General features: G+C 34.7%; 1 protein-coding gene across 5 annotated transcripts in view; it reads left to right on the plus strand.

The window, feature by feature from the left end:
• Positions 1 to 26,090, plus strand: part of Nmdar2 (NMDA receptor 2) — an 825,403-nt gene that overhangs the window by 643,107 nt on the left and 156,206 nt on the right. For all 5 annotated transcript variants that reach the window (XM_069831779.1, XM_069831775.1, XM_069831778.1 and 2 more), the window contains exon 7: positions 9,774 to 9,921. In XM_069831779.1, the coding sequence (XP_069687880.1) occupies positions 9,774 to 9,921 (148 nt within the window). The remainder of the gene's footprint in view (positions 1 to 9,773; positions 9,922 to 26,090) is intronic.

Here is a 26,090-nt window from a genome sequence, read left to right on the forward strand (position 1 = left end):
TTAGTGAAATGGAAGCAAGATTTTCACTTAATGGACGTAATGCCATGGAGGTGTGCTGCCGAGAAGATGCGTTCAACTTAGTGCAATGAATTAACAATCTACAGATAGGCCTATACCTAGTATACAGTGCAGTGGTTCAATTCAGTTTCAACAGAAATGCCTCGCGGCGTCACAACGTTACCTGAATTTACTTGTTCTCTCCTAGATATTTCACTTGGATTAAATATTAAGTTTGTTGTTATTTCACATCTTACTGAGTAACTGACTTTGGAAGAATTTTGGCTTCTATTGTTTGTCCTCCTGACCATATACGACTCGAGGATATTTAAGATCTTGTCATTTTATATTTATAATTAAATATATATTTATTGTTCGTACCTTTTCCTGTCGAATATTTCCATCTTACTTAGTAGATCCCTACAAACGCTGTAATTTTACATCTGGTGGTATTTATTTATTTATTTATTTATTTATTTATTTATTCATTTATTTATTCATTCATTCATTCATTCACTTATTTATTTATTTGTTTGTTTATTTATTTATTTATTATTTATTTATATATTTAATGTATATATTTTATTTCACTTATTTATTTATTTGTTTGTTTATTTATTTATTTATTATTTATTTATATATTTAATGTATATATTTTATTTCACTTATTTATTTATTTGTTTGTTTATTTATTTATTTATTATTTATTTATATATTTAATGTATATATTTTATTTCACTTATTTATTTATTTGTTTGTTTATTTATTTATTTATTATTTATTTATATATTTAATGTATATATTTTATTTCACTTATTTATTTATTTGTTTGTTTATTTATTTATTTATTATTTATTTATATATTTAATGTATATATTTTATTTCACTTATTTATTTATTTGTTTGTTTATTTATTTATTTATTATTTATTTATATATTTAATGTATATATTTTATTTCACTTATTTATTTATTTGTTTGTTTATTTATTTATTATTTATTTATATATTTAATTTATTTATTTTATTTATTTATTTATTTATTTATTTATTTATTTATTTATTTATTTATTTATTTATTTATTTATTTATTTATTTATTTATGTATTTGTTCATTTGGGGGTGCTAGAGAGTTCTTATATATAAAAAAATTAATATGTATCTTTGTTCTGGCAATAGAGTATTATTATTATTATTATTATTATTATTATTATTATTATTATTATTATTATTCCTAACTTGTTTATTTATTTACTTGCTTACTTATTAATTAATTAATTTATTTATTTATTTATTTATTCGTTTCTTAATTTACTTCTTTGTTTATTAATTTACTTGTTTGCTTATTTATTTGCATATTTATTTATTTTCTTATTTCTTTACTTGTCTATCTATCTATCTGTCTGTCTGTCTGCCTGTCTGCCTGCCTGCCTGCCTGCCTGTCTTTCTGTCTGTCTGTCTGTCTGTCGGTCTGTCGGTCGGTCTGTCTGTCTGTCTGTCTCTGTCCGTGTGTCTATCTATATATTTATGTATTTATTTATTTATTTAATCCGACAGAGCTAAGGCCACTAGGTCTTCTCTTCTATCCAGTCATACTCTACTAAATAAGTAATATTGCAGTAATAATTACAATAATATCTAGAAACTGGCCATAAGGGATAATAGTAAATAATAAGATTATTAAAAATAAATTAGGTATATAGTGTTAGTGAAGCAATAATAAACATTGAATAATTTAAGGGGTAAAATTGTTTCGGGCCGGGTATCGAACTCGGGACCTTTCAAGTCAGGTTCACAGGGAGCTACGCCTGAAAGCCGGATTTGTATAATACACATCACTGTCCGTTAACAGAAAACCACAAATTTAAGTCACATAGTGATAATTCCTTATATATAGTGCAGTAAAAATTTTAATGTCTTGTGGTTGTGATAAAAGTGTTGAAAATTGATTTATAGCGCCACATTGGCAGTGATAAAAGTGTGTAATATTCGTTCAGTGGTCGGTGGATACTCTAGCTTGACCAAATATTTTCAGGGAATAGGGTAAGAAATTCTTAAATCGCTTAATAATGATTTAGTGAACAGAATTCCGGTGTCTCTTATATTTTTATGAGAGAGAGAGAGATTTTGCATGACAATAGTGTTTAACAAAAGTGAATGACTCGCAATTATTGTCTGTGATTTTTCTGGATTTAGTTCAAGTCAAAATGTTCGTCTCCATATCCAAATTCAGTCGACGTCGATAATTTTAGTTATTACGTCTTTTATTTTGTCTATTTTTTTCAAGGAAATTTGATTAGTTCTCGTTTAATTCCAAGGAAAACCGCAAAAAGTGGCATAATGAATGTTTAATTATATAACCTTGGCCTGGCCGGGACTCAAGCCCAGATCGTCTGCATGACAGGCCAATGGTGTATACATAAAACGTATATAGTTATATATATTTTATGTATGTATAAGCTGCATTTATTTCGCGTTTAATAAACAGTTTATAAGTTTATCAACCTCAGATACTTCCAGATTTTCTCCTAGCACTAAAACAAGTTAAAATTAGGCCGTCGCTTATATGTATGCAATAAAGAGAAAACGACTCGACATTTTGTTCACTTTTCATAAAATGAAGCACTTCGCCATCACAGAAGCAACGCTAGCTCGTGTTACTGGGGGTATCGAACTTCTATTTTTATTACTTTCAAAGTACGTTCGTAAAATACGAATGTCCTAGCGGAAGGAAGATCTAGCACAGCAGAAAGACGAAAGCCTCCATTTGAATTCGATACCATACAGTATACAGTATTTCCGAGGGTAATGAACTGGACAACGACAGCAACAGTGATACAAGTCTCTTTCATCACGATCTGAACTGTAGTCTATGTGAGCTGTAAATTCCCAATGCATAAATCTGAATTCTTTTAAGAGCAAACTCCATTCTTCAGTCTCTCTTATGAATATTCTTCTTATATGACGCTGCAGTCTGTGGTGGTATGTAGCATTCTCTAAAATTCCGACGCCAATATGGTAGGATACTATTTGGTTTCGCACAAAATGAAAGTCTTCGTTTCATATGTTGCTGAAAACAAAGTAAAATGTTTAATAATCCTTTGAAATCGACCAAGTATCATCAAATTAAGTGCCAAACAGTGTAGAGAAGAAACCTGAAGTACTACTACAGTCTAGTATATACAGCCACGAAGCTCAATACGTAGTAAATATGCATCCATAGATAGTTGCTAACCGCTAGGATCGCTACTATCACCTCATTACAGACAATGCGAAATAGTACTTGCACAGTCTATTGTTCCTAGTACCCTCATAAACTCAAGCTTCGTGACTGTTTATACTAGACTGTGGTACTACTAAGAGCTCTCATTTCATTAAGAACGACCGACCGAGAGTCATGATAATACGCGCGATCGGTAGCTCTCTTCGCAGGCTGGCTGAAAGCAAAACACCCAACCGAAGCATCACGGACGATGTCCCGGTCATATGAAGGTATCATAGACTGAAAACTGTCTTTGATCCATGTGTTTACAGTATGCGCTATGGAAATTATTAAAGTGTATGAAGCCCTATCTCCTGTTTAGTGAACTTGAAAGGTGTACAGGCTAACACATTGAATAAAAATAACAATCAATATTTAAATAATAATAAATTAATAGATTTGAGAAATCTAGGTTTGCAGTGGAATACCTGCCGTTGGGCAGAACAATCAATGAATGAATCAATCAGTCAATCAAATAAAATAAAGTTTTAACAAACTATGTTGTCTATAAGAAACATATATAGCCTATAATTGACGTTGGAGTTACTTACGGTAAGATGTATGCATATTCTATTATTGCACATTCAACGAACATATCACGAAATGTCAAAATGAACCAAACAAAATTCTTGCTGAAGTTATTCCAAAATTAAAAGAATCAATGGAAAAATCGTCATTAGATAGATAGTATATAATTGATAGCCGTCCCAACCAGAGTTTAATAATCGGCCTCCTAATCAATGCCAAATGAATATTTATATTTAATTCAATTTTTCTTTAATAGAAACCCTAGTTAGGTAGGCTATCATTGGGAAATTTATTCGAAATTCAACAAACGATTTAGGCTACAAGACAAATTACATTTTATAAAGAATATAAGTGATGATTAATTATGCTAATCGATGACATCAGTGCAGTGGAGGATATCATGTCCAGGGTGCTGTCAGGAACTTTTAATTTCCGGAAGACTTCTAAGGACTCCCGTGGGATTGTGCCTCTAGCCCCAATCATAATTCCTATAACGTCCCATGTCTTGACGTTATATTTGGTCCCCAAATCGCTGCAGCATGGCAGATAAATTTCCCGTTTTTCTTTGCAGACTTCTCTAGGTTGTTCCTCGCTGTTCTCAAAACGTACTGTGGGATCGAGAATGAGTCCACAATTTTTTTTTCGGTCTATAATAATGATATCCGCTCCTCGAGTTGAACCGTCAGCGGAAAGACACCCAATTTCCTCGTACACCTCATACTTATCAGCCCGGCGAAGTTCATTGGCAATCATGGAGCGAATTTTAAAAATTTAAAATTGTTGTTCAGTCTTATCTAGAATATCCTCATTAGTTTCTTTAATATATTTACTTTTGTCCTGTGCCATTAGGCCTACGAATACAACATTGTTACAAAATATTATAAGTTAACTGTTCCGTTTAACTAGAGGATAAACACGAACATAATACTTTTAAGTCTTTTTTTTTTGGTGCTGTTTCTACAACGCCGTGGGACATCTTACCTGCTCCTCTCAAATGACCGCCACGTTACCCTGACCTCGCAACCTGTGATAATGCGGTGTTGGGTTTCATCGAGAGCATTGTTGCACAAGAACGGTACGACACCATTGATGACTTGAGGACGCCGCGCGACTCGCTTTCTAACAGATTACCCCAGCATTGCTGAGACGAATGTCACACGGAACCTGGCGACGCATTATTTTGTGTGAGGAGAACTTCGGGGGATATACTGACTCTTTGGACACTAGGACACACAGTTAGTGTAAAGTGGATGTATGTCTGTATTATGACAGAAGAGAAGAAACAAAAGCCGCCCTAAATAAGGGTTCGATAGATCGGCCTACTAATCAATTCATAAAGAATAATAAGTAAACAAAACAATTTTGTGACACTTGGAAAGAAAAAGAAAAAAACATTAAGATAAGAAAACGTAGGAAATCATTTACAATAAAAATTTTGTTGGGTAAAAATGATTACTAATTATAGCTAAGGATGATTTTAATACGTGAGATCCTATGGCATCAATCGTTGCATCAGAAATTTTATATTGTTTAAGTTGATTTAAAGTTTCACGTGGGATCGTGCCAATGGCACCGAACATGAGTCCAAAAACTGTCCAATGTGTGATGTGGTATTGTGCTCCAAGATGCTGACAACAAGGCTCATATATGACTTGTTTTTCACGACACAAATATTGTCAGTCTTACTAATAAACCGTGTATAGTTTTTATACGAGACTTATGCAGCGTTGAGACATAAAACTTTACTAATAAACCATGCCTAAGCAACTGATGTACAGGGACATCATTTTATTTTTACTCACATTTTTAATATTAACCTGGCTACACCTTTAGAGAACCGGAAACACCGTTCGCTATCCCCTTCCACTGCTGGAATTCGATGATACTGGCGTAAAACACAAACAAATCACTTTACTAGGTATAGGAGGGAAGAAAAGTAGTTCATCCATTTACGTAAACTAGGAAATTTTTTTAGTTGGTTATTTAACGACGCTGTATCAACTACTAGGTTATTTAGCGTCGATAAGATTGGTGATAGCGAGATGGTATTTGGCGAAATGAGGCCGAGGATTCGCCATAGATTACCAGGCATTCACCTTACGTTTGGGGAAAACCTCGGAAAAAACCCAACCAGATAATCAGCCCAAGCGGGGATCGAACCCGCGCCCGAGTGCAACTTCAGACCGGCAGGCAAGCGCCTTAACCGACTGAGCCACACCTATGGCTAACTAGGAAATATCGCGATTTTGAGTTCGATAATGTCCACACCTGTGGAGTAACGGTTAGCATGTCTAGCCGCGAAACCAGGTGGCCCGGGTTCGATTCCCGGTCGGGACAAGTTACCTGGTTGAGGTTTTCTCCGGGGTTTTCCCTCAACCCAATATGAGCAAATGCTGGGTAACTTATGGTGTTGGACTCCGGACTCATTTCACCGCCATTATCACCTTCATCAGACGCTAAATAACCAAAGCTGTTGATAAAGCATCGTAAAATAACCTACTTAAAAAGTTCGATAATTTTCATTAGGCTTTTGTTTAATCAAAATGCAGTACTGTATTAACAATAAGTGTTTTTACTCACGAACTGAGTTATCCATGCGAACGTATTCATTATGCAGTGTATACGTGTATTATACTGCCTACAGCACATTAGCGTACAATTTAGAGAATGAAGTTAAATTAAAAAATAATCATAATATGGATATTTAAATACATATTTGAAAATGGTGGCCGTTCATTTCGTTACAGGCTTCAGTTCTAATGTGCATATTATCGTACTATAGACTATTGCATCTAATGCCAATTACCAGTTTCGTCCTTCGTACTAGTAACTCATGTTGAAATAATTCTGTACCTGCTCTATAAAAGAGTACCTTACGTACTGTAAATTCAATCTTCACTTCTGCCCGACCCGCACAGATAAAATTACTCAGACATGCTATCTACTGTCTGTCCAAGTGGTTATGCCGCAGGGTCGTAGAAAGGGGGTAAATCACGTGACAGTTAATTACTTAACGAGCCCTTTTATTTAAGTTATTTTAAACTGTTGTATAATATTACGTAAATGTCCAATTCCTAAGAGAAATTAATGTTTTCAGAAAAGAGCTAAGACAGCCCAGCTTTTACATAGGGGCGTGCAGAAGAGGTGGGGGAAATTGGGATGTGACGTAGGCAAACGGACAGTATCTGTGCGAAAATATGATTCAATATTGAAAGCTCTTTCGTCACTGGAAAACGCGAACATATTTCTGGAACGTACTATACTCACTAACTCAGTGCTGTTTACTATATGCGGCTTTGATTCTGTCTGGAGGACAGTTGGAACTTCGTTAGTAGAAGGGGTGGGAGTGAAGTACATTCAAAAACTCAGGTACAATAAAAATTGAAGTAAAAATAAAATGATGTCTCTGTATAAACAGGCTGTAACTATGCAATGGGAATTGCTTTGTAATAGTTATATACACGAAACCGCTTGTTGAAGCGTTGTTTATAGAGAAAAAATGGCCGCCCCTGTAATAGCTGTTCGTATCGACTGTCATTTTATGATGATGCTTGCCTTGTAATCATAGAAGAACAAACCAAAGAGCACAGAATAATTAGAATAATAGTGCCGTATCTTGTACTCTTTGACCAAAATATAGTGTGGTAATCGATTAGAGCCAGTTGTACTATCGATACTTAACACGCCACACTAGAGCGCTCTGCCGGATGCAATAGAGAACCTCAGATATTCCATTACTTCTTGTAACGAAGTAATGACGAAACTATGACGTAGCTGTATAACAGTTATATTGTTATACACGACGTATGTAGTGTTTATTAGTAAGGAATTTACACACGACGTATAAACGAGCTACTCATTGTATAAGACAGTTAAACGTCTGTATATAAAGTTTTTATTAGTAAGACCGTGTGTATTTGAGGTATTTATAGTGGGTAACAAGACTTTGTGCCCACCGTGGACATGAATATGTAGTAGCATAAAGAATTTTGTTGACTCTTCCTTTAATTAACTTTTTAAAATAGTAATAAAAATGAAGTATATACTTACTCACTTACTTACAAATGGCTTTTAAGGAACCCGAAAGTTCATTGCCGCCCTCACATAAACCCGCCTGTGGTCCCTATCCTGTGCAAGATTAATCCAGTCTCTATCATCATACCCCACCTCCCTCAAATCCATTTTAATATTATCCTCCCATCTACGTCTCGGCCTCCCTAAAGGTCTCTTTACCTCCGGTCTCCCAACTAACACTCTATATGCATTTCTGGATTCGCCCATATGTGCTACATGCCCTGCCCATCTCAAACGTCCGGATTTAATGTTCCTAATTATGTCAGGTGAAGAATACAATGCGTGCAGTTCTGTGTTGTGTAACTTTTTCCATTCTCCTGTAACTTCATCCCGCTTAGCCCCAAATATTTTCCTAAGCACCTTACTCTCAAACACCCTGAACCTATGTTCCTCTCTCAGAGTGAGAGTCCAAGTTTCACAACCATACAGAACAACCGGTAATATAACTGTTTTATAAATTCTAACTTTCAGATTTTTGGACAGCAGACTGGATGATAAGAGCTTCTCAACCGAATAATAACACGCATTTCCCATATTTATTCTGCGTTTAATTTCCTCCCGAGTGTCATTTATATTTGTTACTGTTGCTCCAGGATATTTGAATTTTTCCACCTCTTCGAAGGATAAATCTCCAATTTTTATATTTCCATTTCGTACAATAGTCTGGTCACGAGACATAATCATATACTTTGTCTTTTCGGGATTTACTTCCAAACCGATCGCTTTACTTGCTTCAAGTAAAATTTCCGTGTTTTCCCTAATCGTTTGTGTATTTTCTCCTAACATATTCACGTCATCCGCATAGACAAGAAGCTGATGTAACCCGTTCAATTCTAAACCCTGCCTGTTATCCTGAACTTTCCTAATGGCATATTCTACAGCGAAGTTAAAAAGTAAAGGTGATAGTGCATCTCCCTGCTTTAGCCCGCAGTGAATTGGAAAAGCATCAGATAGAAACTGACCTATACGGACTCTGCTGTATGTTTCACTGAGACACATTTTAATTAATCGAACTAGTTTCTTGGGAATACCAAATTCAATAAGAATATCATATAATACTTCCCTCTTAACCGAGTCATACGCCTTTTTGAAATCTATGAATAACTGATGTACTGTACCCTTATACTCCCATTTTTTCTCCATTATCTGTCGAATACAAAAAATCTGATCAATAGTCGATCTATTACGCCAAAAACCGCACTGATGATCCCCAATAATTTCATCTACATACGGAGTTAATCTTCTCAAAAGAATATTGGACAAAATTTTGTACGACGTCAACAAAAGTGATATTCCTCGAAAGTTACCACAGTTGTTTTGTCCCCCTTTTTAAAAATAGGTACAATTATGGACTCCTTCCATTGTTCTGGTACAATTTCCTTTTCCCAAATTGCAAGTACAAGTTTATAAATTTCGCTATAAAATGAAGTATATACTAAGTTTTATAGTGGCGGGAACATTGTTGGGTTATATTAATTCTTCGGCATACTCTTATTCCTTCTTACATTTCAGCAATTCTTTGTTATCATCTCTTATCATCGGACCATTAGGAAATTTTAAGATCTTGCCAACCAGAAATGCTTCACATTTTGTCACAACTTACCAGCTTCAAACTTGAGTTAAAGTCAGATTTATAAAGCAACAAAATATAAACTTGCATCATTTAAACTATTTCCTGCAATTTTCGGAAGTATTTCTTTGTATTGCTTGCTGTTTTATAATGATCTCGCACTCGACCCAAGAGGCAATCTGGAATAAAACAAAAGTACGTCACCCAAAATACACACTTAGGGACACAAAGTTTCACGAAATAAAACAAACACATGAACACCCACTGTGCCTGAAGGAAGTCAAGCGCAGGATGGATGTAGTATTGATTCTGTCTGTGACTTAAATGAGAACTTTGTGTTTCAGGGTGGAGCCCTTCCTGGCTCATCGCAACGGCAGCTTCTACCAGTGCTGCTCCGGGTTCTGCATCGACCTTCTGGAGAAGTTTGCGGAGGAGCTCGGCTTTACCTACGAGTTGGTTAGAGTTGAAGATGGCCGATGGGGAACTTTAGAAGTGAGTAGAATAAACGTGAAAAATAATTTTAAAAAAACATTTTCTGCTATAAATTAATCGAAAGAAATTAAGGCCATAACTACAGAGTCTTGCATTTTGATTCCTAGAAGAATGAAATTGATGCAGAAAGAAATAAGCTGGGAAAGATAGGAGGTTTCGAAAGGAAAGTATTAATTTATTCTCCTCCAACAGGAGCTGAATAGATAATATGAATATTTTATTTTTCATTTACAGAGCTTTGTCTTAGCGATGTCCTTACTCACTGTAACAGAATGATCGGTGAAACTATAAAATTATCTGTCTCAGGGCGTACGAGATAAAGTTAGTTGTTCATAGCCAATATTGACGTGACGTCATGTTTGGTGTCTGGCACATGATGATGAATTACATATAATGTATTTTTGAGAGTGCGGAAATAAAGAAAATAAGGCACAGACATTATCTATTAAACGAGTGTAACAATGAAGAATTTCTGGCAAGATTCAGTCTAAAAATGGACACTGCTTAGAGCGTGCTGGGATTGATTAATGATTATTGGAACATATAACACACAGGTAAAAATAGTTCACAATTTCATCATTATAAAGAAATTGTAATTTTTTAAATAATTAAAATTAAATTTAAGCAAATTCATAGCACAATATTATATCAGTATTAAGTTTTGCAGTATTATAACCTAGCTATAGACTCGCATGCACTTGTCCTTTATTTAAAAGCTATGGCATCAGTTTTTGCTTTCTAGCAGGTTCTTATAGTCATTCACTATCACAACTAGCTTAAGTGTAATCTTCTATCTAATAATTTTGACTTCTAATTTATTTTAATTTACTCATTTCTTTGTAACAAAATCTGTACACAAAATAATGATATGTTCAGAAAATAAATTTCAACAGTTACTGGTATTCTGAATGTACTTCATAAACAAAACACCATCTAAAATATTGCCAACCTCTGTTCCAATTCGGCTAACTATGGAATAGATAACCTTGGAATAAACTAACTTCATACAACACGAAACTCCATTTATTCTATAGTTAGGCTATTCCATGAATAGCTATTCCAAGATTTATTCTGTGATCATACAACTGGGCCTAAATGATACAAAAAGACAAAACAGAACAGTATCTTAGTTACCAAAATGTTCTGGTTCTATTATATGATATCGTCGCCTGAATGCAAGAACTAGGTAATTCGAAATTTGCGTTTTTTAGTTACCTCTTTTATAGCATAGCAAAAATCGCACAAAATGTAATCCAGGTTCTAGGTAACTGATCGAACGATATCAGCGACATCTATTTTTCAATATAACAAATAGGTAAAAGAAAAAGAGACATATTCCTTAGTGCAATAAATAAGTAAATAGGCAATGTCACAAAATATGAAAAATCAAGTTACCTAGTTCTTGCATTCAGGCGACGATATTACCTATGGTTATATAAAAAGAAAAAAAAACAATTCTCAAATAAATTTGCATTTCTGAGAAACATAAAACATGACATTAATATCTTTTTGCTTGAGATTGCACTCTTGATCTTAAACATATGAAAAGAAAATTCCTAGCCTTTTAATAAAGACCTAGTAATTAAACAAAGACTGGGGAACGGATTATTATACACTGAAAGGTAGAGATGTTTCAAATAGGCTACTTGATTGTTTATACATATATAACAGTTGCCAAAGTAGATAAAAGTTCAGTCAGGTATGAACAACTGCTGACTTCGGGACTTGATCACAATATCGAGTCTCAGAAGACTCACAAGCAGTCTTTACGTCAAGGGCGCGAGGTATACAACATTGTCGTGCGGGTTTTCGGCTTTGCGGGCGCTGTTAGTCTCGTTTTCTCGATCGTAGTTCACATCTAGTCCCTAATTATGACTGTGGAAGGTTTTTTGATAATATGAACGGAAATATAGTAGTAATTTATTTATTTATTTATTTATTTATTTATTTATTTAGAATATTAAGTGAAAAAACAACAGCACAAGGCCAATTACAGTTTAGCACGATACAAAACAGAACAAAACAACAAATGATGATGAGAATGAATGATAGAAAATGGCAATGAGATGAAATACAAACAATATAATAGTCTACATCAATCATTGATCAAATAATAATTATAAAATTATGAATTTAGTAGAATGAGATAATTGAAATAATGGAATAGTCTACATTAATCAATTGACCAAATGCAAGAAATAAAATGGACAAACAATTATAAAATTAGATCAGTGAGTTAAAAACTCAAAGATATACTACACATTAAATGGATCCAAGTTGAATCCATGCAAATTAGCATATTTAATGCATCTGCAGACCGGAGAGAGAGATTTAGGATTCTTATTATAAAACAATTTATGAAATCTTAAACCATTAGCAGGAATACGAAGACTGATATTGCTTATGAAAGATTCACAATCAATATTACCCTTAATGACTTTACAAAAAAATAAATAATCAAGATCCTGACGTCTGGTGAACAAACTACCGCAATTGAAATAATTGCATTTAATCTCATAGTTATAATCGGAATTTGGTAAAAATCTATAAGAACACAAGGAAATAAATTTTCTTTGAATATTCTCCAATTTAGCCGAGTCAGTGGAAGTAATGGAGTTCCATACAACAAATGCATATTCAAGCTTGGATCTAACCAACGTATAGTATAAAATTAATAAACACATAGGAGTGGAAAAAGAATAAGTTATAGACCTAATTAGACCAAGCATTCTTAACGAATGGGTATAAATATATTGCACATGATCATGGAAATATAATTTAGAATCAAGTAGGACACCAAGATCTCTAATACAATCTTTCTTAGTAATTACGACATTACTGAGAGAATAGTTAAATTTTAGGGAGATAGTTTTCCTTGAAAAGGAAATAACAAAAGTTTTGGATTGATTAATTTTCATTCCATTTTCAACAGACCATTGTGAAATTGAATTAATGTCATTTTGAAGAATTTGACAATCGACCAAACTATTAATTTTGCGTAATAATAATAATAATAATAATAATAATAATAATAATAATAATAATAATAATAATAATAATAATAACAATAATAATAACAGCAATAAAAGTCGTTCAACATACAATAATAACAACAAAAGTCGTTCAACATACAATAATAACAACAACAAAAGTCGTTCAACATACAATAATAACAACAAAAGTCGTTCAACATACAATAACAACAACAAAAGTCGTTCAACATACAATAACAACAACAAAAGTCGTTCAACATACAATAATAATAACAACAAAAGTCGTTCAACATACAATAATAATAACAACAAAAGTCGTTCAACATACAATAATAACAACAATAAAAGTCGTTCAACATACAATAATAACAACAAAAGTCGTTCAACATACAATAACAACAACAAAAGTCGTTCAACATACAATAATAACAACAACAAAAGTCGTTCAACATACAATAATAACAACAAAAGTCGTTCAACATACAATAACAACAACAAAAGTCGTTCAACATACAATAATAATAACAACAAAAGTCGTTCAACATACAATAATAACAACAATAAAAGTCGTTCAACATACAATAATAACAACAAAAGTCGTTCAACATACAATAATAACAACAACAAAAGTCGTTCAACATACAATAATAACAACAAAAGTCGTTCAACATACAATAATAACAACAATAAAAGTCGTTCAACATACAATAATAACAACAAAAGTCGTTCAACATACAATAATAACAACAATAAAAGTCGTTCAACATACAATAATAACAACAACAAAAGTCGTTCAACATACAATAATAACAACAAAAGTCGTTCAACATACAATAACAACAACAAAAGTCGTTCAACATACAATAATAATAACAACAAAAGTCGTTCAACATACAATAATAACAACAATAAAAGTCGTTCAACATACAATAATAACAACAACAAAAGTCGTTCAACATACAATAATAACAACAAAAGTCGTTCAACATACAATAACAACAACAAAAGTCGTTCAACATACAATAATAATAACAACAAAAGTCGTTCAACATACAATAATAACAACAACAAAAGTCGTTCAACATACAATAATAACAACAAAAGTCGTTCAACATACAATAATAACAACAATAAAAGTCGTTCAACATACAATAATAACAACAAAAGTCGTTCAACATACAATAATAACAACAAAAGTCGTTCAACATACAATAACAACAACAAAAGTCGTTCAACATACAATAATAATAACAACAAAAGTCGTTCAACATACAATAATAACAACAAAAGTCGTTCAACATACAATAATAACAACAAAAGTCGTTCAACATACAATAACAACAACAAAAGTCGTTCAACATACAATAATAACAACAACAAAAGTCGTTCAACATACAATAATAACAACAAAAGTCGTTCAACATACAATAATAACAACAACAAAAGTCGTTCAACATACAATAATAACAACAAAAGTCGTTCAACATACAATAATAACAACAACAAAAGTCGTTCAACATACAATAATAACAACAACAAAAGTCGTTCAACATACAATAATAACAACAACAAAAGTCGTTCAACATACAATAATAACAACAAAAGTCGTTCAACATACAATAACAACAACAAAAGTCGTTCAACATACAATAATAATAACAACAAAAGTCGTTCAACATACAATAATAACAACAATAAAAGTCGTTCAACATACAATAATAACAACAAAAGTCGTTCAACATACAATAATAACAACAATAAAAGTCGTTCAACATACAATAACAACAACAAAAGTCGTTCAACATACAATAATAACAACAACAAAAGTCGTTCAACATACAATAACAACAATAAAAGTCGTTCAACATACAATAACAACAACAAAAGTCGTTCAACATACAATAATAACAACAACAAAAGTCGTTCAACATACAATAATAACAACAAAAGTCGTTCAACATACAATAATAACAACAAAAGTCGTTCAACATACAATAATAACAACAAAAGTCGTTCAACATACAATAATAACAACAACAAAAGTCGTTCAACATGTGATTGCCTTACATCAAAGTGATGCATGCAAATCGTAGTGTTCACGCACAATTTACGCTGGGGGCAGACACGTGGGAATGGATTACCAGATACAGTTCCAGAGTAGAAACATCCTACAGAATTAGTTATTGATCCTACCTTGTTGTTTTGTGTGTACCTGCTTATCACGTTATTCAATTGCATCAAAAGAGTAATTCGCTTGCCTGCTACGTACAGTCGAACAGTGATCGATGTGTAACATCTGTTTGTGATAATTTCTTGGTCTCTGGGCTTTGTATGCGCGAGGACAACTTAAGGCTGGTTCACAATAAACCGGGAACGAGAACCAGAGTGAAAACGAGAAGCAGAGAACGTGAATATGAAAATTTTTTATTCACAATAAACCGAGAATGTAGACGACTATGCATATCGATATGCATGTCAATAACGATATGTAAAGTCGATATTAAGTATTCTGATGTTGTGTATAATTGACCAATGGCGTTCTCTCATGAGTACAAGGCAGCCAACATAAACACAGCTTAACCAACTTCAAAATTTCAACGGTACTATAAATATGCCCATGCACCTTTATTATCACAACCTATTTCAAGTCTATCATAACGTAAAATAGTTAGAGGAGAAACATATGTAATAGAACAAAAACGAACACAACAGTAGTTATTGAATTGAAGCATGAATATGTAGTGTGTAATATAACCAATACAGTAATAAAATATGATTCACTTACGATCGGTGTTCAAAGATGCAGCTATTGCTCCTTCATTTTCTCATCTTGATACGAGGCGCGCCGCTTATCGTAAACGTGAGGATTTTCCTCAACACTCAATATTAGAATCTCATCGAACAAAACTTGCTCCATGATGCACAGCACAGAACAAAATAATGCATAGGTTATGTCACGGTCTTCTTGCTACAAAATATACGACGACAAAATAGCTTTCAGATGGCAATAGAATGAATCTAGTGGACTGTGATCGGAAACGTGAACGCCAAAGTTGGAACTTGGCCAACTCCCCGTACCCGATCCCGGGCTCCGGCAAGCTTTTGGTTAATTGTGAATGCTCACATTTAAGTGTACACATTTTAATAATTTTACAGTTTTCGTTTTCGTTCCGATTCTCGTTTCCGGTTTATTGTGAACCAGACTTTACTCTTCTGGCTTTAAACTGCTTGAATTTCAACTATTACGCTGATATTTAAATTCATGGCGTTTCTTTCATTAAACCCAACATTAAAAAAATTATAAGGTAATCAGTGATGTCCATAATCGTGAAGCCGATTTTGAAAAGCGGCTTCGTTATTAAGAGACACTAAAACTGAGTTTAAAAAAATGGTAAAAAATAAATCTTCGTTTTTTGTGCGAAAAAGTTTCTTGGGCACTCAGGAAGTTGATAGTTATTTTGCCTCTACGTCTTATTTGGGTTGCAGAAGCAATTTTTAAACAAGCCTGCTCCATACGATTGTATTCCACCTCTTTTATAAATTTCCCTTTTTATCGAATCTTAATTTTTAGATGTTCAAAATTATCCATGTGCATGTAGTTTTTACCAAATTCAATCAAAAGCCGTGAACTTCACCGAGTCCGCAAGTAGGTCGGCCCCGAACGCTATGAAATCGTTTACCGATATCAATGTTGCCACGTGCCGGTCGGGAGATAATTCGCTCACCACGTAATTTATTGTTGTTTTCAAAGTAAGAAAACGTGTGAGAAATTCTTGGATTGTAATCTTAAACAAACACGCCACCACTTCATTACTGGAGAATTGACTCAGGGACATAAAATACCGTACATCTTTCTAACACTTCTGAATTAAAAATACAGGGACATAATTTTATTTTTACTAATATTTCTAATATTAACCTGGCTATACCTTTGGACTAACGGTTGAGAACTGGAAACACCGTTTGCTACCCCCTTCCACGACTGAAGTTCGATTATACTGGCATAAAATACAAAAAAATCACTTTACTAGGTATATGAGAAAAAACAGCAGTTCATCCATTTACGTAAACTAGGAAATATCGCGATTTTGAGTTTCATAATTTTCATTAGGTTTTTGTTTAATCAAAATACGGTACTGTATTAACAACAATGAGTGTTTTTACTCATGAACTGAGCTATCCATGCGAACGTATTCATTATGCAGTGTATATTATACTGTCTACAGCACATTAGCGTACAATATAGAGAATGGAGTTAAATTGAAAATTAATCATATTATGGATATTTAAACACATTTTTGAAAATGGTGGCCGTTCATTTCGATACAGGCTTCAGTTCTTATGTGCATACTATCGCACTATAGGCTATTGTGCCTAATTCCAATTACCAGTTTCGTTCTTCGTACGAGTAACTCATGTTGAAATAATTTATTCTGTACCTAGTACCTTAATAATAATAATAATAATAATAATAATAATAATAATAATAATAATAATAATAATAACTTAGTAATAATCCGTGGCGCTACAGCCCGTGAAGGGCCAAGACCGACCAGCCGGCTGCTGGCCTCACCCCACATGCCGAAGCAGAGGTGGACGATCATCCAACCAGAATGGAGGTATCGTGTGGTTAGCACGATGATCCGCCCAGCCGTTATAGATGGTATTCGCAACCGGATTTCGCTACCTATCACGATGCTGGGTGGGCACCGGTCCCATACACTGGCCGAAATTTCATGAGAAAATTTCTTCCCCCATAAGGACTCGAACCAGCGCGCATTCCGTAACGCGAGTCCTAGGCGGGATGCCTTAGATCGCGACGCCACGGCGCGGGTCACCTAGTACCTTACGTACTGTAAATTCAATCTTCACTTCTGCCCGATCCGAAAAGATAAAATTACTCAGACATGCTATCTACTGTCCGTCCAAGTGGTTTTGTCGCAGGTTCGTAGAAAGGTGGGAAATTACGTGACGGTTAATTACTTAACGAGCCCTTTTATTTAAGTTATTTTAAACAGTTGTATAATATTACGTAACGTTCAAATCCTAACAGAAATTAATGCTTTCAGAAAAGAGCTAAGACAGCCCAGCCACTAGCCTTTACAGAGGAGCTAGCAGAAGCGGGTGGGGGAAACCGGGATGCGACGTAGGCAAACGGACAACAGTACTTGTGCGAAAATATTATTCAATATTGAAAGCTCCTTCGTCACTGGAAAACGCGAACATATTTCTGGAACGTACTATACTCACAAACTCAGTACTGTTTACTATGACCGTAAGGCAACTTTGACTGTTTACGCGGCCTTGGTAATGTGTGGAGGACGATTGGAAGTTTACTAGCAGAGGGGGTGGGAGCGAAGTACATTCAGAAACTCAGGTACAATAAAAATTGAAGTAAAAATAAAATGATGACCCTGTATAACCCGATAACAAATTTGAATGTCCCAATATGATTATAGTAATTCTTTATTCTCTATAGCTCTGTTTATACGCAAACACAGATAGAAAAAAGATGCATGTATTTTTAATTTTTGAAACAGATTACGTTTCAATGACAGCCTTAGTAGCTACGAACTAGGAAGCTCAAGTTCGATTCCCAGTACGGATTTGGAGATTGTCTGCTCCTGTGAGGATAGAGTATGTACTCCTGCCCGTGTTACCGCATCAAGTGGCTGCTTTGTGATGGCCGTACAACTGAGAGATCTAATTATTTGTGAATACCTAATGTTGGTGCATTACCCTCACAGGAGTGGAGATGGAACGGATGAATGACTATTCTCTCAGACAACTATATGCAGGGATTGGAATATGTCGGAAGTTTTAGCTATCTACAGTTGCCTAGTAACAGTGTGTTGGATAATTTAATTTACTAACAGCGTGATAGGACAGATGATTACGTGCTAGAATGTTCATATCTCCTGGATTTTTTTTACCAGTTCTGTGTACTTTATTTCCGTTGCATATTAGAAAAACAGAACTGTTTTACGAAAGATCGCTCATGCATAGACGACATGTTTGTAATTAAATAATATGAAATACGAGAGTCCAATCTAGAAAAACTCATAGAGTATATTTAGAATACACAAAAAAATTGACTCTAAATAGGGAAAAACTATGCACTATTATGGAATAGTACATTATGCAACGAGCCTATAATGAAGGTAATTAAGAAGTGAGTATGGATATTTATGAAACGAGCGCAAGCGAGTTTCATAATTTTCATACGAGCTTCTTAATTACCATTATAGGCGAGTTTCATACGACTTTTTATGCTCGACCATATTTCTAACTTGATATTATTAATTTTCTTTGTATCTGACCTTGACCAATGTCCCATATGTTGTGAGATGTGCGCAGACGCGAAAGTATTGATTTTTTCCGAGGAACAGATGTTCACATTGATCTTTCTAGGCCATAAGAACCTACAGAGATAACATTGAAATAAAATTAGACATTGAAAAACGAGATGACAAATTGAATTTATTTGAATATTATTTACAATTAACGCTAATTATTATAGTAACAGAACATAACTTTCTGCGACAGTATTGGATTTCCAGCCTCCGTGACTTTTCGCTAATTCTCTTTCGATTGCATATCCGAGAATAATCGATACTTGCGGTTTTATAACGGTAGAAAGCTGACCTGTCATTGGCTGAACAGTTGTAACCTGAGTCATCATTGGCTGAAAGACCTGACCTTTAATGAGTAGGTGTACTTTAATGACATGCATTAAAGGTTTGCTACCAGGTGTATAATTACTACATTTCGGCATGGTCGAGCATAAAGTAATATATACACTCACATCGTATTGTAAACTGCATTAAACAGCCATATTTAATTCGGCAAAGAAATCAGTGCAACTTCAAGAGAAACGTCACTGGCTAAGAAGAAACTGCCTTCTGAAGGATGTACGGGAGAAGCGTTCCGGGCAGAAGAAGATATTAGATATGATAGACGACATTAAGATATATGGATCATATAAAGAGACAAAGAGGAAGGCAGAAAATAGGAAAAATTGGAGAAAGCTGGATTTACAGTGAAAGACCTGCACTAGGGCAGAACAATAAATGAATGAATGAATGAATGACTTTTATAACCTGTCCACGTTATTATTAATATGAAATGATTTTAAATTATTCAGATACTTTTATTTTACTACACTAATAAGAATACTACACGATAGTAGTGAAACCACAGTCTAGTATATACAGTCACGAAGCTCAATACGTAGTAAATATGCATCCATAGATAGTTGCTAACCACTAGGATCGCTAATATCGCCTCATTACATACAATACGAAATAGTACCGTCACAGTCTATTGTTCCTAGCACTCTCACAACTGAACCTTCGTGACTGTATATACTAGACTGTGGTGAAACTGTAGTTTATATGGTATTCCGTGGCCTTCCTTATTATCCATGGATGCTGTCATTGTTACAATCGATATATACGGCCAGTTATGTTTCAAAGTTTCATATTGTTTAACAAAAAAATTATCGATTTTATTATAAATACAGATAAGTACAGAACTGAAAATAGAATATAATTGAAACATTTAACCAAATATAGATATTTAACTACACATTTCTCCTTTGCATAGAATAAAAATTCTTTTAAAAATTCAGGCCATTTCATACGTGTTTTATAATAATAATTTCATACATTGGCTAATTTATTTATAGTTTATTGAAGCACGGCCGACTTGATGTTTCCTCGCTTTTTTTGTATACGGCCTTGACAATAGTAATGTTTTCTTGAAATTGGATAATTTCTCAATTCCACCGCTTGGCGCTGTCTGCCAAGCTCTGATGTCCACAGAAGAAATACTCAATATGAATTAAAGTAAATTATTAAAGAATAATAATAATTATAAATAATAAATAATAAAATAATAAGTATTTTCATGTTTAGTGCTGTTAATTATGGTAAAAGCGTGAGTTTAAAAGCAGAGAAGGTACCACATAGTAACCTGTTCAGTTTAAGTAACATGATGACAGAGGCGTAATTTTGTAGTTCATTCGCTGAGTAGCACCCCTAGGCTTAACTGCGATGTTTCAAAGTAATCACTTGGGAAATTATTTACCATAACTTGTACCGAGTTTTATAATTTCACTCACTGCACTGAAACATTCCACTTGATATTGCAGATTCAAGAATCATAGTTTCAAGATTTTGTGACTCAGTGGATTATAAGCCGCATTCTTCGAAGGAACAAGCTTTTCAGTTGAAGCTACTGCAATGTTATCTAGAAGCGACCTAACAAATTTCACAGTAATTATATTAGCAAGTCCGTTTTGGCCGTCTTCATCACAAATTGGCATTGGAAGAGAGGGCATCTACACAGTAACGGCTCAATTTCTGAACACAAATTTTCTAATATATTCTTGTTTGGTATTCTCTTTCGATGATTAAGCAGCTGATCTAGAATCAATTTTGCATTAATACTGCCTTCATCGGTCTCTTTCCATACATTTTCTTGTTCTTTATGTAACGGATCTCTTTCAATTAGTTGGAGTTTTTCGGTTGTTTTCGTTATCTCATCTTGTTTCTCTTGTAACACCTGATTAAGTTGTGTAATTTTCACATGCAATCTGTTAATTATTTCTTTTTAGCTCCACAAAGTTGACAACGTCTGTTTGCGTCGCTTTATGGTCATTTTCAACTGGCAAGAAGGGAATGTCATTAACTGATGCTGAGCCACTCGGAACATCTTGTTCGAACAGTGAAAAACTAATATTACTAAAAGATTTGCGTTTCTTGGGTGGAGGGAGATCAGTTTTAGTAACTGTTCGTCATGGTCTTCTGATATCTGTCACTTATACCTAGGATAATGAGGGAATATTGTTGGCACAGCATTTGGTTTTAATAGTCTAAATTTCCCATTATTAGAATAATCTTCTTCTCTGAAATGTAAACTACAAACGACTGAAGATGGGGAGTTGCTTTAGGACCAAAGTCTCGGCGTGAAATCACTTTAAGCCATTTTCGCATCTTTCCCTTACTTACTTATGGCTTTTAAGGAACACGGAGGTTCATTGCCGCCCTCACATGAGCCCGCCATTGGTCCCTACCCCAAGATTAATCCAGTCCCTATCAACATATCCCACCGCCCTCAAATCCATTTTAATATTATTCTCCCATCTACGTCTCGGCCTCCCCAAAGGTCTTATTTCCTCTGGCCTCCCAACTAACACTCTATATGCATATCTGAATTCGCCCATACATACTACATGCCCTGTCCATCTCAAACGTCTGGATTTAATGTTCCTAATTACATCAGGTGAAGAATACAATGCGTGCAGTTCTGCGTTATGTAACTTCATTCTCCTCTAATTCCATCGCTCTTAGCCCCAAATATTTTCTAAGAACCTTATTCTGAAACACCCGTAATGTCTGTTCCTCTCTCAAAATGAGAGTCCAAGTTTCACAACCATACAGAACAACCGGTAATATAACTGTTTTTATATATTCTAACTTTCCGATTTTTTTACAGCAGACTAGATGACAAATGCTTCTCAACCGAATAATAAGAGGCATTCCCATATTTATTCTGCGTTTAATTTTCTCCCGAGTGTTATTTATATTTGTCACTGTTGCTCCAAGATATTTGAATTTTTGTCCACACCTGTGGAGTAACGGTTAGCGCGACTATCCGCGAAACCAGGTGGTCCGGGTTCGATTCCCCGTCGGGGCAAGTTACCTGGTTGAGGTTTTTTCCGGGGTTTTCCCTCAACCCAATATGAGCAAATGCTGGGTAACTTTCGGTGTTGGACCTTGGACTCACTTCACCGGCATTATCACCTTCATCTCATTCAGACGCTAAGTAGCCTAAGATGTTGATAAAGCGTCGTAAAATAACCTACTGAAGTAAAATAAAATATTTGAATTTTTCCACCTCTTCGAAGGATACAACTCCAATTTTTATATTTCCATTTCGTACAATATTATGGTCACGAAATATAATCATCTTTCCCTGTCACTCGGAAATTCGTGGAATGATATTGCTCCTTCACTCTTTTGTTCTATTCGAAATACACAATAGTACACAACAATACGTCGTTTTGAATCATATCACAATAAACTCACATACCAGTAGAAAGAAGCGCAATATTACTAATTATAATCGTACAAGAAACCATACACACATTCTTCAGTGAGCCTTGGGTATCAGTGCCATCTGGCGGAAATTTCATATTTTCTCGATTACAGCTTTAACACAGGGATCAAAATGAATTGTCAAGGCCGGTAAAGGAGAAGCGAAGCGAGCACATCAAGTCGGCCGTGATTGAAGACATACAAGAACAAGCTGAATGTTGTAATAACAGAGCAATAATAGAGTTTATATGCAATGCCTTCTATTTCTATTGTCTCCTAAGCGAAGTCCTCGTAACACGATAACATTCCAAATCGATAGCGACTTCGACTTGGCATTTGTTTTGCAACACAGTGTACAACTGTTTATATTCGTAAATTGTCATATATAAACCTGTTTCGATTGTCACTGAAACAAGAAAATGTTCTTTCGTCATCACACGAAGTTATTGGTGGGAATTTGAAATAGTTTATATTTATTATAATGTTGTTGGGTATTATCTTGTACCTGTTCACTATTTAATTCATATTGCACTTCACAGAGTTTCGAATATGCAGGATTTTTTCAAGAACACTCTTCAGCTTTAGTTTAACCTCCTTATTGTTTTAGTAGGTTATTTTACGACCCTTTATCAACATCTTAGGTTATTTAGCGTATGAATGAGCTGGAGATGTTAATTCCAGTGAAATGAGTCCGAGATCCAGCACCGAAAGTTACCCAGCATTTGCTCATATTAGGTTGAGGGAAACCCCCGGAAAGAAACGTCAACCAGGTAACTTTCCCCAACCGGGAATCGAACCCGGGCCACCTGGTTTGGCGGCCAGACGCTCTAGCCGTTACTCCACAGGTGTGGACCCCTTTATTGTACCAACAGCTGATCGTATAGAATTTATTATTATTATCAGTGCCGGATTTAGGCCTAGACAACCTAAGCAGTTGCCTAGGGCGGCAATTTCCAGACGGGCGGCATTTTCTTTCTCTTCCTTTTTTTCTTTTCCCCTTTTTTTCATTTTCATTTCACAGTGAAATTTGTTTCTAAACACTTCTTGGTAAATCTTTTCTGAAGTTTGTTCTTGAACACCTTGTGGAAATTGAATTTTGTTTTATTATCGCATTTTCGTGGTCGTGGCGAGAGTAAAAGGAAAGTGTGCAGCTGCATAGTTGTATTGTAATGCCAGTCTTACGTTATTATACTATGAAAATGTTTATATTTAACTGCTTGTATAAACAAGAATGCATTGTTGATGCGTGTTTATTGCATTATCGCTATGAATAGTAACCAGAACTCTCAGTTACATTTTCAATTCAGTATATCATCAACAATACTATTTAATCACTTTCCAGCTTGTGCACTATATAATTCGATATGAAAGGTTTATTCCGCAAAGAGTTGGAGTTTATTTTTTCAATTTACTTATACTTTCTATCGAAGTAAGAAATACTCGTAACAATTATAGGCTATCATCAACAAAACCAATGCTTAAAAATAAACCATAGCTTGTCTTTAAAAATATCAATTTTGTTTCGACAATGAATAAGTTTGGATATATATTTCTTCGCACCGAGTCTCATATGCTTCGTCAGCTTGACTTTGATGACATCATCAAGCTTTCCCTGTGAAGAAACTGCGAAGGAAATCTTTATACTCGTAAGTCACAAGTAAGGTGCATGTATTTTGATTCCAATAACATTGTTTTTTGAATTGTAACATTTCATTTAAAACTAATTTAAACTAAAGATGATCTGTATAATAGCTGCTCATAAACTGTTTCTGAGAGCTGGGGCGGCAAATTTTAGCACTGTCTAGGGGCGGGACTATACCAGAGACAGGCAAACTGTCAATCAGGCTTGCCCATGACTGTTTACGTCCGTGAGCGGGCTTACGCTTCGTATCGTTCGCCAGCCTGCAACCTTCCCTCTCAAGCAGGCAGGCATTGTGGTTGCACGTGACTCCCAAACAGTCCTACGAGTGACCCGAAAGGACTGTTGGGTTCCGCCGACCTGCGCCAGACTGCTGCTTTCAGATGCATGATATATATGAACCAAGTCATTCAAACCTGACAAGAAGCCTATAGATATAGACAAACTACTGAAAACTTAATTTGTCTTCTGAAACGTACCGTTAACAAAGACAAAGAACACTATTTCTCGTCAACATAATATCCATTAAATGCCAACAGTTATTATAAATTACATGCACTTTCCTTTTCATCGTAGTAAAATAAATTTAATGCAAACCATTCAAACTTTCAGCTTCATAAATAAAAAGAAATCTGTCCCTCAGAAGGTAAATAGCAAATCAATATTCTGAAGAACGAAAAACTTTTATACATTTTACAGGTATTCATAAGGCTTTTAATTGTTGATAAGGAAAAAGTAAAAATGAAATATTTTTCTATAATAGTTGTTGATATTCATAATAATTGTTACCGATATCCTTTCAACATATTTCCTTCTCTTCTCTTCTCTTCTCTTCTCTTCTCTTCTCTTCTCTTCTCTTCTCTTCTCTTCTCTTCTCTTCTCTTCTCTTCTCTTCCCTACCCTTCCCTTCCCTTCCCTTCCCTTCCCTTCCCTTCCCTTCCCTTCCCTTCCCTTCCCTTCTCAACTACTGTAGTCACAAGTTACGAAATGTTACTATTTTGTTGAGTCAGATGCACTTTGCAGGAATATCAAATGCATAATATTGTCTTATTACTTTATGAATTCTGTAGCGCAATAAATCGTAAAACTGTGTTTCTTTAATGAAGAAATATCTGCCGTGTTGGACCATAAGATAAAGATTTTTTGAAGTGACTAAATAGCCAACGAACTTAGGTTTCAAACTAGTACTGTTTCATCTTAACCAGCGCAGACTGGCTTCCGTGAATGCAAGTCACTCTACCTTATAATACGAGCAAACAGGCAGGCTTTCTTGGGTCCCGCCTGGACTGAACCTATATAACCCGGGCTCAATGGGTTCAGGCTAAAAGTTAACTTGCTTTGTAGCGTCACCGGAACCCAAGCGTGACCGCAAGCAGGTACGGGCGTGAGTCTTGTCTGATTTGCCGGTCTCTAGACTATACCTAAATCCAACCCTGA

Source organism: Periplaneta americana, chromosome 7 (assembly GCF_040183065.1).
Source record: "Periplaneta americana isolate PAMFEO1 chromosome 7, P.americana_PAMFEO1_priV1, whole genome shotgun sequence".
Taxonomy (NCBI): Eukaryota; Metazoa; Arthropoda; class Insecta; order Blattodea; family Blattidae; genus Periplaneta; species Periplaneta americana.